The following is a 16,191-nucleotide window of genomic DNA, read 5'->3' as shown; positions in this document are numbered from 1 at the left end:
CAAATCCTTAAAGACTCAATCTGATAAGATAACTTCAAAGGGAAAACTCAATCCATTACAAGAGAGTAGAGGGGGAGAAACATCATAAGATCCAACTATAATAGCAAAGCTCGCGATACATCAAGATCGTGCCAAATCAAGAACACGAGAGAGAGAGAGATCAAACACATAGCTACTGGTACATACCCTCAGCCCCGAGGGTGAACTACTCCCTCCTCGTCATGGAGAGCGCCGGAATGATGAAGATGGCCACAGGTGAGGGTTCCCCCCTCCGGCAGGGTGCCAGAACAGGGTCCCGATTGATTTTTGGTGGCTAAAGAGGCTTTCGGCAGCGGAACTCCCGATCTATTCTGTTCCTCGATGTTTTTAGGGTATATGGATATATATAGGCGAAAGAAGTCGGTAAGGGGAGCCACGAGGGTGGGGGCGCGCCCAGGGGGCAGGCGCGCCTCCCTGCCTCGTGGCCACCTCGAAGCTTCCCTGACTTCAACTCCAAGTCTCCTGGATCACGTTCGTTCCAAAAATCACGCTCCCGAAGGTTTGATCTCCTTTGGACTCTGTTTGATATTCCTTTTCTGTGAAACACTGAAACAAGGGAAAAACAAAAACTGGCACTGGGCTCTGGGTTAATAGGTTAGTCCCAAAAATAATATAAAAGTGCATAGTAAAGCCCATTAAACATCCAGGATGGATAATATAATAGCACTTCATAAATTATAGATACGTTGGAGACGTATCAGGCTACCACAGGCACAATGTCACCTCTTGCTGCAGTGCGTCAGTATCTCTCCACTAACAGTGCAAAAAGCACCTTCCTGCGTAATTCTGGGTTGGTTGTCAAGGTAACCTCGTCCAAATCGCCTACTGGACAAAATCTTCCTGCTAGACAGAGTGATATATCTGTGCTCCAGACACAAGTCCAATCCCTAATGGACGTCGTTTTGGAAACAAGAATAGTGGTTGACAAATGTCGTCAAGATATGAATGGTTTTGAAACCAGACTATCAGACATTCGCTTCGTTGTTCAAGAGCAATGGCGGAAAAAAGGTGATCGTGCTGCTCCATCAGATTCTACAGCCTGAAACATTAGCACTCGGGTCAAATGATTTGTGCTTCTATACATCTGATGGTGCTTTTATCTGCAAGGACTGTAAACTTTATGCCAACAGGCCTTTTGTTGTATGGTTGGAATTTATTTTGTTGTGATACAACATTTATGATGCTGCCAAAGGCTGCAATAATTACGACGCTATTTTTGTATAGTGTAGGTTTATCTTAGTAATGTATTCGGCCGAAAGCTTCATAGGAGCCCAACATGCCAACATTCGTCGGGCCCATTCCAATTGGGATAAAAACGATTATGGGCCGAAATTTGCATGTAGCCCACTAAAAATATCTCGGCCTAAATCAGCATAAGATTTCATATTTTTCTGGTAGGCATGTGCCCATAGTGGGCCTTTAACACATAATTTGGGCCCTCAGTAACAATAGGCCGTTTACAGGTGTAAATATCTCGAGCCCATAAAAAACATGGGCCTTTAAAATACCGAAAGTGAGATTGGGCCCTGATTGTGCCAAATAACCCACTGGTCTTAGCAGGCCGAAATGGTGGCCCATTTACGATGCGGATCTTTCACAGGCCGAAATTCGGACGAGCCGTAAATGCGCCGACCTAATACACGGGCCTTTAACAGGCCGGAAGTTCGGTCGGGCTAGATTATTGTCATTTTTAAATGGGCCGTTAATGGGCCCGATGTGACGTTCGGCCACATATGGCCCATGGATTTCGTCCGACGTTAATAGGCCGAAAATCACAACAGGCCGAAAGTGGCCCAAATCTATAGTGGGCCTCTAACAAGACGAATGTCAGACATGGCCGAATATGACCCAAATCCTTCATGGTCGTTTATGGGCCGAAAGTTTCAATGGCCTGTAAATGGGCCCAAATGAAGCAGGACCTTTAACAGGCCGGAAATACATCGGGCCGTAATTCGGCCCATATACTTAGCGGACTGTTAACGGGCCAGAAGTGACCATGGGCCGCGATGATGACAAGTTTAGGACAGGCCGTTGACGGGCCGATTTGACACTAGCCGTACGGGCCTTAACTAAGAATGTTGGGCCTTTAGCTGGGCCGACCCATTATGGTCTGCAAAATCTTGTGGGCCTTTAGCTGGGCTGGCCCATTGTGGTCCGCTAAATCTTGTGGGCCTTTAGTTGGGTCAGCCCATTACGGTCTACAAAATCTTGTGGGCCTTTAGCTAGGTCGGCCCATTATGGTCCGCTAAATCTTGTGGGCCTTTAGTTGGGTCGGCCCATTTAAACTTTATGGGCCACTATTGGGCCCGTCCACATGTCAACATATCATAGGCCCATCTCAACCGTTGGATGAGTGACACCTGTGCCAACACGGAGCCGACGCGTGGTTCCATCGGCCAATGAGAATTTTACACATGGAAAATCGGCATTGGTCGTGGCTGTTAGCGGGTTATCGAATCCAAAACCGGACCCGATAGCTTAACGGTGTCCCGTTGCGGTGGATGCCACGTGTCGGTCACCCCTTGACGAAAGCACTTCTTTAACGCGCGATTTATCGTCATGGAAGTGGACACTTCCATGATGATAATTTTGGTAATGTCATGGAACACTTCTACGACAGCACAGGTATGACTATCTTCATTCTGTCATAAATTTTTCATGGATGTACATGCATGACAGAAAACGTGACCTACTGTGACAAACACGTATCATCACATAAGTGTATTTATTTGTAGTGCATGCTTGATACTTCTTGTGCTGGTTCTTTTATGAAGAAGACTATTGAATTCTGGTGGGATCTTTTGGAAAGAATTAAACGCAACTCTGAAGATTGGGAACTCGACGAAGGTAAAGAGTCAGGTATTAAACTTAAGTATGATTGTGTTAAATCTTTTATGGATACCGATGCTTTTCAAAAGTTTAGCACTAAATATGGACTTGACTCTGAGATAATAGCTTCCTTTTGTGAATCATTTGCTACTCATATTGAACTCTGTAAAGAGAAGCGGTTTAAATATCACCCACCTATTAAAGAAGAAATTAAAGAACCAGTACCAGTTAAAGAAGAAACTATACTTTATAATGTTGATCCAGTTGTCCCTTCTGCTTATATTGAGAAACCACCTTTCCCTGTTAGGATAAAGGAACATGCTAAAGTTTCAACTGTGGTTAACAAAAGCTATATTAGAACACCTAAACCTGATGAACAAATTAAAGTAGAACCTAACATTGCTATGGTTAAAGATCTCTTGAAAGAAGATATGGATGGGCATGTTATTTACTTCTATGAAGAAGCTGCTAGAATTGCTAAACCTGATAGAAAAGATTAACATAGACCTGTTGTTGGCATGCCTGTTATTTTAGTTAAAATAGGAGATCATTGTTATCATGGTTTATGTGACATGGGTGCTAGTGTGAGTGCTATTCCTTACACCTTATATCAAGAAATTATGAAAGACATAGCACCTGCTGAGATAGAAGACATAGATGTTACTATTAAACTTGCTAAGAGAGACACCATATCACCAATTGGGATTATTAGAGATGTTGAAATCTTGTGTGGGAAAATAAAATACCCTACTGATTTTCCTGTTCTTGGTTCCCCACAAGATGACTTCTGTCCCATTATCTTAGGTAGACCTTTCTTGAACACGGTTAATGCTAAGATAGATTGTAAGAAACAAACTGTTGGTGTTAGCTTTGGTGATGAGTCTCATGAGTTTAATTTTTCCAAGTTTAGTAGAAATCTTCATGAAAAAGAATTGCCTAGTAAGGATGAATTAATTGGTCTTGCTTCTATCGCTGTGCCACCTACTGATCCTTTAGAACAATATTTGCTAGACCATGAAAATGATTTACATATGCATGAAAGAAATGAAATAGATAAGATTTTCTTTGAACAACGTCCTCTACAACACAATTTGCCTATTGAAACTCTAGGAGGTCCTCCTCCACCTAAAGGTGATCCCGTGTTTGAATTAAAACAATTGCCAGACACTTTGAAATATGCGTATCTTGATGAAAAGAAAATATATCCTGTTATTATCAGTGCTAACCTTTCAGAACATGAAGAAGAAAGATTATTGAAAGTTCTATGGAAGCACCGAGCTGCTATTGGATATACTCTTGATGATTTAAATGGCATTAGTCCCACTCTATGTCAGCACATAATTAATATGGAACCTGATGCTAAACCCGTTGTTGATCACCAACGTCGGTTAAATCCGAAGATGAAAGAAGTGGTAAGAATGGAAATATTAAAACTTCTGGAAGCAGGTATAATCTATCCCATAGCTGATAGTAGATTGGCAAGTCATGTTCATTGTGTCCCTAAGAAAGGAGTATTACTGTTGTTCCTAATGATAAAAATGAGCTTATTCCACAAAGAATTGTTACAGGCTATAGAATGGTAATTGATTTTAGAAAATTAAACAAAGCAACTAGAAAAGATCATTACCCTTTGCCTTTTATTGATCAAATTCTTGAAAGATTATCTAAGCACACACGCTTTTGCTTCCTAGATGGATATTCTGGTTTTTCACAAATACCTGTTTCTCAACCTGATCAAGAAAATACCACTTTTACTTGTCCCTTTGGAACTTATGCTTATAGATGTATGCCTTTTGGTTTATGTAATGCACCTGCTACCTTTCAAAGATGTATGACTGCTATATTCTCTGACTTTTGTGAAAAGATTGTTGAGGTTTTCATGGATGACTTTCTGTTTATGGGAAGTCTTTTGATGATTGTTTAAGCAATCTTGAGCGAGTTTTGCAGAGATGTGAACAAACAAATCTTATCTTGAATTGGGAGAAGTGCCACTTTATGGTTCATGAAGGCATTGTCTTGGGTCATAAAATTTCAGAAAGAGGTATTGAAGTGGACCAAGCTAAGGTTGATGCAATTGAGAAAATGCCATGTCCTAAGGACATCAAAGGTATTCGTAGTTTCCTAGGTCATGCTGGTTTCTATAGGACATTTATCAAAGACTTTTCTAAAATTTCTAGGCCTCTTACTAATCTTTTGCAAAAGGATATTCCCTTTGTTTTTGATGATGATTGTTTAGAAGCCTTTGAAACACTCAAGAAAGCCTTAATTTATGCACCTATTGTTCACCCACTTGATTGGAACTTGCCTTTTGAAATTATGTGTGATGCTAGTGATTATGTTGTTGGTGTTGTTCTAGGACAATGAGTTGATAAGAAATTGAGTGTTATTCATTATGCTAGTAAAACTCTAGACATTGCTCAAAGAAATTATGCTACTACTGAAAAAGAATTCTTAGCAGTGGTGTTTGCTTGTGATAAATTCAGACCTTATATTGTTGATTCCAAAGTAACTGTTCACGCACCATGCTGCTATTAAATATCTTATGGAATAGAAAGATGCTAAACCTAGACTTATTCGATGGGTTCTCTTGTTACAAGAATTTGATTTACATATCATTGATAGAAAAGGAGCTGAGAACCCCGTAGCTGATAACTTGTCTAGGCTTGAAAATGTGCTTGATGACCCACTACCTATTGATGATAGTTTTCCTCATGAGCAGTTGGCTACAACAAATGTTTCTCATAGTACTCCTTGGTATGCTGATTATGCTAATTACATTGTTGCTAAATATTTACCACCTAGCTTTACATACCAACAAAAGAAAAAAATTATTCTATGATTTAAGACATTCTTTTGGGATGACCCACATCTTTATAAAGAAGGAGTAGATGGTATTATTAGACGTTGTGTACCTGAGCATGAACAGGGACAAATCCTACGGAAATGTCACCCCGAATCTTATGGAGGGCATCATGCTGGAGATAAAACTGCTCACAAGGTATTGCAATCTGGATTTTATTGGCCTACTCTCTTCAAGGATGCCCGTAAGTTTGTCTCATCTTGTTATGAATATCAAAGAATGGGTAATATCGATAAGCGTCAAGAAATGCCTATGAATTATTCACTTGCTGTTGAACCATTTGATGTTTGGGGATTTGATTACATGGGACCTTTTCCTTCCTCTAATGGCTATACACATATTTTTGTTGCTATTGATTATGTTACTAAATGGGTAGAAGCTATTCCAACCAGTAGTGCTGATCACAACACCTCAAATAAAATGCTTAAGGAAGTTATTTTCCGAAGGTTTGGAGTCCCTAGATATTTAATGACTGATGGTGGTTCACACTTTATTCATGGTGCTTTCCGTAAAATTCTTGCCAAGTATGACGTTAACCATAGAATTGCATCACCCTATCATCCTCAATCTAGTGGTCAAGTTGAACTTAGCAATAGAGAAATAGAATTAATTTTGCAATAGACTGTCAATGGGTCCAGGAAGAATTGGTCTAAGAAATTAGATGATGCACTTTGGGCTTATAGAACAGCATATAAAAATCCTATGGGTATGCCTCCTTATAAAATGGTTTATGGAAAAGCTTGTCATTTGCCTCTTGAGTTAGAACCTAAAGCATATTGGGCAGTCAAAGAGCTCAACTATGATTTCAAACTTGCTGGTGAAAAGAGGTTATTTGATATTAGCTCTCTAGATGAATGGAGAACCCAAGCTTATGAAAATGCAAAGTTATTCAAAGAAAAAGTTAAAAGATGGCATGACAAAAGAATCCAAAAGCGTGAGTTTAAAGTCGGAGAATATGTTCTTTTGTACAACTCTCATTTTAAATTTTTTGCAGGAAAGCTCCTCTCAAAATGGGAAGGCCCATATGTCATCGAGGATGTTTACCGGTCTGGAGCCATCAAAATAATAATTCCGAAGGTACTAACCCGAAAGTTGTCAATGGGCAACGAATAAAGCATTATATCTCAGGTACGCCTATCAATGTTGAAAGTAATATTATCCAAACTTTGACACCGGAAGAACACATAAAAGAGTCCTTCCAGAACACTCCAGAATCGTGAAAATAAGGAGGTACATGATACGGTAAGTAAACGGACTCCAAAAAATCTGTAAAAATATTTTTTATTTGTTTTGAAATATTTTAGAATTTTGGAAATAAAGAAACTCCCAGGAAGCGTCCCCTGGTGGGCACAAGACACCATAGCGCCAGGCTTGCCTGGCGCGCCCAGGTGGGTTGTGCCCACCTGGGACACCTTCCGTACTCCGTTTTTCTCCCATATGCTTGTCCTCCAAGATAAATAAATAAATAAATAAATATATATACTTCCCGAACCTGTAACCACCGTATCGCGGAGAAATCCTCTGTTCTCTTTTTTCTTGTTGTTTTCTGTCATATCCCATCTACCATGGCCTCTTCAAGCTCCTCCAAGGACAAGTTCTTCAAGAACTTCATCAACCCATATATGCGGGAGGTGGTGTAGCACCCTCAGGTCATCCAGATGCATGAGGGGTTGCTTCATATCCGCGATGTGCCATGTCCCAAGGGGACGGGAACCATGGAGGACAGGCTTGAAGTTGTGGAGCAAGACATTTTCGATGCAAGGGGATGGTGGAACGTGGAATCAACGCCAATCACCTTATGATCACGAACCTCTCTCGTGATCTCAAGGTGGATGGAAAGCCCATGAAGGACATCATCTTCACCCTCAACGAGCAAATCAACTTTCTGCAAAGCCAAATCTACGACCTTCAGAACCAAGTCTTTGAATATGAGGCGAGGTTTAAAGGTATGAGTTTGGCTGCTAGTTGCAGGACCCGTGAGACTCACTCTTCCTCTTATGATGGTGGACCACTGCCGTGGAAATCCGAGGGCAAGACTTCTTCTTCATCACCACCATCTTCTTCACCACCAAAACAGAACTAAGTATCGGGTATGGGCACTCCCCTTGGCTTCCGCCAAGCTTGGGGGAGGTGCCCCGGTATCGTATCATCCGACTATCTTTTTGCTTTTACTTATATTAGTTCAATCTTTTTCTTTAGATGAAATAAAGTTTAGTTCGATCCTGTCTTATTTGAGAGTTTGCTTAGTGATCTATCATTGTAATCGTGTGCAAGTTATATAATAAAGTTAGTTTGAGTTTTTTTTTGCTTTCTTTAATTTCATGTTGCAAATAAAGAAGAAGAAGAAAAACAGAAAGGAAATAAATCAATAAGATTATATACTAATCCTATGGTAGGTGATAGCACCACATAAGGAAAAGTATAAGTAGAAAATTTTATTAGAGATTGACAAGCATAGCATTAGTCAATGGTGCAACTCATGAAAGAATTAATAAGGGAAGAGAAGATTCACATATAAATATACTATCCTAGAAATCTTTTGTGATTGTGAGCCCTCATCAAAATATTATATGCCAAAATTGTTGACGTTGGACAAGGAAGACAACTTAATGGTTTATGTTTGTTTATATTCACATAGAAGTCATATTGTCATAGATCCTTTAACATGTGATGCTTGCCCCTATCTTTGCTAGCCAAAAATTCCGCACTAAGTAGAGATACTACTTGTGCATCCAAAAACCCTTAAACCCAAATCTTTTTTTCAAGTGTCCACCATACCTACCTAGGGATTGAGCAAGATCCCTCAAGTAAGTTGTCATCGGTGCAAAAAGGCAATAAAAATTGCTTCTAAATGTGTGAGATCATTTAGTGTAAGAGAAAATTGAGCATTGTACGAATTTGGATGACAAAGAATAAAAGCGACAGACTGCATATAAAGGTTGTCATATTAAGGGGCAATACAACGTGACGTTCTCTTCCACTAAGGGAGAACAAATAAGTGCATGGCAACCTCTGCTTCCCTCTGCGAAGGGCCTATCTTTTACTTTTATGCAAAGAGTCAAAGTTTTCCTTCTATTCCTTTTATTTTTCTCCTTTGGCAAGCATCATGTGGTGAGGAAAGATCTAGGCACATATGTCCAGTTGAATATAGATAGCATGAGTTATTATTGTTGACATCACCCTTGAGGTGAGTATGTTGGGAGGCGAAACTATAAGCCCATATCTTTCTATGTGTCCGGTTGAAACGTTTTGCTCATGGGTACGACATGAGTGTTAGCAATCATAGAAGACTATATGATGGTTGAGTATGTGGACTTGCCTAAGGGCTCCGACATGTGACTCTTCCTCAAAAGATGATGAATTGTAGTTGCAAAGTTGACTGAGAACATAGTTTGTTGGTTTCTAATAGAATTTTTGCTTTATACTTCGATTGTGTGATGAACTATCACTTATTCATGAGAAGTATATAATAAAAGTTCTATGTTTAATTTTGTTGTTGTTATAATAATCAACATGATGCTTCTATGTCCGTATTTTGTTTTTATCGACACCTCTCTCTCAAAGCATGTGGACATGTTTTTCGATTTCGGTTTTCACTTGAGGACAAACGAGGTCTAAGCTTGGGGGAGTTGATACGTCCATTTTGCATCATTTTTCTTACTGTTATTTATAATGTTTTTATTCATAATAATGCTTTTTGGAGTAATTTTAATGCCTTCTCTCTCATAATTTGCAAGGAACACACCAAGAGGGAGAATTCCTGCAGCTGGAAATCTGGACCTGGAAAAGCTACGTCAGGCCACCTATTCTGCACAACTCCAAACAAGCTGAAACTTCACGGAGATTTTTTATGGAATATTTAAGAATTGTTGGAGCCAATAACTACCAGAGGGGGTCCACCAGGTGGGCACAACCCACCTGGGCGCGCCAGGGCCCCCAGGCGCGCCCTGGTGGGTTGTGGCCTCCTCGGCCCACCTCCGGTGCCCGTCTTCTGGTATATAGGTCATTTTGACCTAGAAAAAATAAGGAGGAGACTTTCGGGACGGAGCACCGCCGTCTCGAGGCGGAACTTGGGCAGGAGCACTTTTGCCCTCCGGCGGAGCGATTCCGCCGGGGGAACTTCCCTCCCGGAGGGGGAAATCATCATCATCATCATCACCAACAACTCGCCCATCTTGGGGAGGGCAATCTCCATCAACATCTTCAACAGCACCATCTCATCTCAAACCCTAGTTCATCTCTTGTATTCAATCTTGTTACCGGAACTATAGATTGATGCTTGTGGGTGACTAGTAGTGTTGATTACATCTTGTAGTTGATTACTATATGGTTTATTTGGTGGAAGAGTATATGTTCAGATCCATTATGCTATTTAATACTCCTCTGATCATGAACATGTTTATCATTTGTGAGTAGTTACTTTTGTTCTTGAGGTCACGGGAGAAATCATGTTGCAAGTAATCATGTGAGCTTGATATGTGTTCGATATTTTGATAGTATGTATGTTGTGATTCCCTTAGTGGTGTCATGTGAACGTCGACTACATAACACTTCACCATATTTGGGCCTAAGGGAATGCATTGTGGAGTAGCAATTAGATGGTGGGTTGCGAGAGTGACAGAAGCTTAAACCCCAGTTTATGCGCTATTTCGTAAGAGACCGATTGGATCCAAAAGTTTAATGCTATGGTTATAATTTATTCTTAATATTTTTCTCGTAGTTGCGGATGCTTGCGGGAGGGTTAATCATAAGTAGGAGGTTTGTTCAAGTAAGAACAGCACCTAAGCACCGGTCCACCCACATATCAACGTATCAAAGTAGCAAACACAAATCAAACCAACATGATGAAAGTGACTAGATGAAATTCCCGTGTACCCTCAAGAACGCTTTGCTTATCATAAGAGACCGTTTTGGCCTGTCCTTTGCCTCAAAAGAATTGGGCTACCTTGCTGCATACTTGTTACTATTATCGTTATTTGCTCGTTACAAATTATCTTGCTATCAAACTACCCGCTACTTACAGTTCCAGCACTTGCAGACATTACCTTACTAAAAACTACTTGTCATTTCCTTCTGCTCCTCGTTGGGTTCGACACTCTTAATTATCGAAAAGAGTTACAATTAATCCCCTATACTTGTGGGTCACAGTCGTGGTGTCCGCTCAATCCAAAAGAGGTGGGGGGTTTATCCAACACGAATGCAACAAGTTTTGGGCGTCCCGTGAGTGGCCTGGGCGTGAGCGACATGGTATGCAACTTCTTCTCTTTTGTTCATATGCCATTTTCATGTTTGTTGGCTTTTGTGTCCTTCGCTGTTACATTGTGACCTTCACTTTCATTTTGTAGGCATTCCAAACTTTGGAAGCCTTCAAGGCCCAACATGGGAACAAGCCATTCACCTTCACCCATTGTTCGATGATCATCAAAGATTGCCCCGAGTTTAAAAAGCAATATGCCGCCCAAAAGAAGAATGGAGGGCAGCGGCCATTGTTGAGCATGAAGGAGGAGAGAAGCGACCAAGCGACAAGACCAACTCCAAGGTGGATGAGAAGCGTGATGTGACATCGTTCGCCTTGCAAGAAACTTTACAAGGAATGATGACCCAAAAGGAAGCAAGGGACGAGAGGAAGCGCCAAGAAAAAGAGGAGCAAATGAAGGCCTACATCGAGCTCCAAACGAAGAAGCTTGAGATGGAGGAGGCCGTCAAAAGGAGGAAGGTCGAGATTGAGGAGGTCGTCCAAACGAAGAAGCTCAAGATTGAGGTGACCAATGCAAACACCAAAGCAAAAGAGGTGGCGTTCGCTCTCATTGTGAAGGAGGTGGAGATTATGACTGTGGACTTGAGGAAGGTGTCACGAGGAGAAGGGTTTGGTTGGATAAGAAGCAAAAGGCGATGCTCGAGCTAGATGATTGAGCTACGCCCAAGAGTGGCATTTTGTATGTCGGCTTTTGTGTGTCGGCATGAACTAGGGCCGCGAGACATGAACTTCGGCCGTTTTTGTGCGTTGGCAAGTGTGTCGGCCACTGGCTAGTGTGACGGCGTGACCGTGGGGTGATCATTTTGTAGGCTGACATGTGTACCGGCTGTTGGCGCTCAGGACGACATGAACTATGGCCGCTGGCATGGCTATGGCCATGGGCTATTTCAGTTTTTACTTTATTTTTCTTGCAAAAGAAACATGGTGCCGGAACAAAATGCGTCCGTCGGTTGGGCGCAACGGCTGTTCCGGCGCGGCCGGAAAACAACCATTTGCCCTATTCAAAAGGACAGAATCCGGACAAAACAGACGTGGATCGTGCGTTGGAGTTGGCCTAAGAGACGAGTTTGAATCCATGGCCCATCTACTGAATCGTCGGTTATCTTGAACACAGTACAATGCAGATGCCCATATATACGCATATACAGGCATCCCTACCTCTATGAGCACCTGTGGGATATCGAGTCAACACAACATCTTAATATTGGTGAGGCCATCACAGTGTCTTCATAGTTTACGGATACGTCTTCTCCCACTGAACGAACATCGACGAAAAATCTGAAATAAATAAAAAAATGTGAGCAGTTTAAAAAAAACTAACCATCTTGAGTCCAGTTCGCGAATCGTTGGTCAAACGTGTCCAATAATTTGCCCGGCCGGTCACCGTCACTGCACACTACACTGGCCTCGATTCTTTTATCCGCTCCCAACCCCGCACTGAATGGGCAGCTTTGATCAAATGACCCAGTGCGTAGTGTTCATTGCTTCGCGGTTTTTAATATGCGGACCGCGCGACAAACATGGCCCAACTGAACAAACCCTTCCATTGATTAACATTTCAGTTCCGATCGAAGAAAGAAAGCAGGCAGAGCCGCCGCTGGCTGGCCGCGGACCTGCAGCCAGGTCCCAGGTGTGTGAGCATGGAATTCGGGGATACACGTGTTTCGGCCAGGAGTCGACCAGTAGTAGGTGGAGAGTGGAGATACGTAGTGTCTGACGTTGCCGTGCCGTCGACACGTAGTGTCTGACGTCCAGTCCGGCTCGTCGGCATGCCTATTTATTCTCATCTCCGGGCTCGGCAGTGACCAGCACCCTGATTTGTGAGCAGGAAATCGAAGTAGTCCAGCTCGGAGCATAGGCGAATAAGCAGAGCAAGCAATCATCAATGGAGAAAGGCACGCCTGCGATAGGTTGGGCCGCGAGGGACGACTCGGGTCTCCTCTCCCCTTACAGCTTCTCGCGAAGGTCTTCCTCTATCCAGTCCCCATCATGGCGGTACTCTGCTCGGCCTCGCCTCTGCTTCTTGCGCTGTGCTGATGAATTCCCGTGATGCACCACAGGGTTCCGAAGGACGACGATGTGACGATCAAGGTGCTCTTCTGCGGGATCTGCCACACCGACCTCCACATCGCCAAGAACGAGTGGGGCAACGCCCTCTACCCCATCGTTCCAGGGTGGGTACACCAACCAAAACACATCGATGGTCTACGACTACAATGGTGGATTAATTGTTACTACCGTGTTGCCGGCGCAGGCATGAGATCGTTGGCATCGTCACCGACGTCGGCCCTGGCGTCAAGAGCTTCAAGGCCGGGGACACGGTGGGCGTGGGCTACTTCCTCGACTCCTGCCGCTCCTGCGACACCTGCAGCAAGGGGTACGAGAACTACTGCCCCACACTCGTGCTCACCTCCAACGGCGTGGACTACGACGGCGCCACCACCCAGGGGGGGTTCTCCGACGTGCTCGTCGTCAACCAGGATTACGTCCTCCGTGTCCCGGAGAGCCTGTCTCTCGCCGGGGCGGCGCCGCTGCTCTGCGCCGGCGTCACGGTGTACAGCCCGATGATGCAGTACGGCCTCAACGCCCCGGGGAAGCACCTCGGCGTCGTCGGCCTCGGGGGCCTCGGCCACATGGCCGTCAAGTTCGGCAAGGCGTTCGGGATGACCGTCACCGTGATCAGCTCGTCGCCGAGGAAGCGCGAGGAGGCGCTCGAGCGGCTCGGCGCCGACGCGTTCTTGGTCAGCCGGGATGCCGAGCAAATGAAGGTGACGTTTCTTTGCCCCCTCCATTGATTGACCCTGTGTGTGCATGACTCTTGGCACGGTGGCGATTGACAAGGGTACGTTGTCGGGCGCAGGCGGCGGCGGGCACGATGGACGGCATCATCGACACGGTGTCGGCGGGGCACCCGCTGGTGCCACTGCTGGAGCTGCTGAAGCCGATGGGGCAGATGGTGGTGGTCGGCGCGCCGAGCGAGCCGCTGGCGCTGCCGGCCTACGCCATCATCGGAGGCGGCAAGCGCGTGGCCGGGAACGGCGTGGGCAGCGTCAGCAGCTGCCAGGCGATGCTGGACTTCGCGGGGAAGCACGGCATCACCGCGGACGTCGAGGTCGTCAAGATGGACTACGTCAACACGGCGGTGGAGCGGCTGGAGAAGAACGACGTGAGGTACCGCTTCGTCATCGACGTTGCCGGCAGCCAGCTGGACGCCGCCGCTTAGTGCTCCGACACGTAGACTCTCGGCGGTCAGCGGCCACGTGAGGTCGTGATTTGTGGTGTTGTTATTTCCATGGGTTGATGTGTGCATTTCCAGATTTTCAGGTGAAATAATTGCTTCGTGTGTTGTTTGTTCTGGCCATGTTCCGTTCTCGAATATTACCTATAACTGTAGAACATCCATGTGTTGCCACGGGCCTTATAATCTTTTCCTAATTATTGTATAAAACTCGATGAATTTGCAGCCTCTTTGCAGATTTGCTATTTCACATCTAGATGTAAAATAGCTATATCACATCTAACTTGTCTGCCGTTGGATTTTCACGTGCTAAGATTTGTGTTTCTGGTCGATAGCCTGGCTTGTCGCTTGTCGCGGTGCGTTCTGGTTCGCGGTGTTATTAGTAGCGAGGCCCAGCAGGAATTGTTAGATGGGCCGGTTGTGTTTTGTTTGTCTTTTCTTGTTTGACTCATGCGACTGTTGATCCTTAGAAAAAAAAGACTCACACAGCTGTACGAGGGTTTGTCACGAGAGTGCCACGAATCCATGTGTCTTGATCCTTTTGTGGTAAACTCAAAACACATGAATGGATTGACTCTCTAGTCTCCCATTTCTGTTACATTTTTAAGCACCATGCAGTTGCACTATCTCCTTGTACCAACATTTCATTTTGTATTCAGGTTAAAAAACATTTCATTTATTATATTTTATTTGTCTTTTTTCTATCGCCCAAATAATATCCTAAGCGAGACCACGTGATCAAATTTCTAATTTCACGCATACTAGATGTTGTTTGTTGGACTTTATTGTTTTAATTTTTCCGCACACTCTGGATCTCATGTTGGCGGCCGATGTATTCCTATGTCACCATGTTTTCTTTGTTCACTTGTCAGGTCTTTGTTTGCTTGCGCTCCATTTCTTCTGACATGTGTTGTAAAACTGGATGTGATATGCTCTATTGCTTGTGGCTATGTATTTCTATTTACTTTCAAGTTCAATGTCGAAGAGACAAGCTTCGTGGAGAGATAGGCTTTGGCTTGCGCTTGATACGTAACTGGGCTTGATCAGTTTTTGTCCTCGGTGCGAGTCCATTCTTGACACGCAATTCGAGGACCAGATTGTTTTTTGTTTTTGTTTTTCCATTTTTTAAATTTATGATTTTGTTTTTTGTTTTCACATCTATTTTAGATATCTCTATTTTTATTTTTTTTCAAATAGCTAATTCCCATCTAGATGTTTTTAGCTATGTCACACCTAAGTTGTTCACCACGCGATTAAACATGTATGTTTTGTGCAAAATTATTTTGTTCACATGCATGTGCCTTGTCTCGTGATGGTGTTTGCACTGTCGGGCCGTTTTTTGGTGTCGCTCTTGTGGCCGTTTATTCTCGTTGTCTCCTATGCTTGCGCCGGTGTTAGTATATGGTCCTCTATTTCACAAAAGTTGTTACTCATCGAGATGAGATTTGGCAATGTCTCATCTAATTTTCAAACGTACAATTTCGTATACCGTTTCATCCCAGTTGCAAGTCAACCCTTGACTCGCAACTGAGCACATGATTTAGTAGTTGTACCAGTTGCAAGTCTGTTGTTGACTCGCAAGTGGGCTCATAGTTATCCGAGTTGCAAGCCCGCCATCGACTTGCAACTGAAGCCTATGTTTTTGTTTTTCATCCCAGTTGCAAGTCCATCCTCCACTCGCAACTGGGCTCATTTTTTGTTTCATCCCAGCTGCAAGCTCATTGTTAACTCGCAACTCCAAATGTATTTTCACTTTCATCGCAGTTGCAGGTCCACCCTTAACTCGCAACTGGTCCATAGATTGTTTCATTCCAGTTGCAAGTCAATCATCGACTCGCAAGTGGGTTCATAGTTTTTCGAGTTGCAAGCCCACCCTCGACTTGCAACTGAAGTCTATGTTTTTATTGTCCCAGTTACAAGTCTACCCTTGACTCGCAACTGGGTTGTTTTATTTTTCATCCCAGTTGC

At 43.6% G+C, this 16,191-nt stretch overlaps 1 protein-coding gene across 1 annotated transcript; it reads left to right on the top strand.

The window, feature by feature from the left end:
* The first annotated feature begins 12,756 nt into the window (after positions 1-12,756).
* Positions 12,757-14,473, top strand: LOC109778561 (probable cinnamyl alcohol dehydrogenase 8D). Its single transcript, XM_020337126.4, has 4 exons — positions 12,757-12,950; positions 13,046-13,159; positions 13,240-13,753; positions 13,846-14,473. Exons 1-4 carry the CDS (start codon positions 12,871-12,873, stop codon positions 14,206-14,208), a joined length of 1,071 nt encoding a protein of 356 aa, XP_020192715.1. The 5' UTR covers positions 12,757-12,870; the 3' UTR covers positions 14,209-14,473.
* Positions 14,474-16,191: the final 1,718 nt, after the last annotated feature.

Source organism: Aegilops tauschii, chromosome 5, assembly GCF_002575655.3.
Source record: "Aegilops tauschii subsp. strangulata cultivar AL8/78 chromosome 5, Aet v6.0, whole genome shotgun sequence".
Classification (NCBI taxonomy): Eukaryota; Viridiplantae; Streptophyta; class Magnoliopsida; order Poales; family Poaceae; genus Aegilops; species Aegilops tauschii.
The sequence above is the reverse complement of the archived record's forward strand: the minus strand, read 5'-3'. Positions and strand labels throughout refer to the sequence as shown.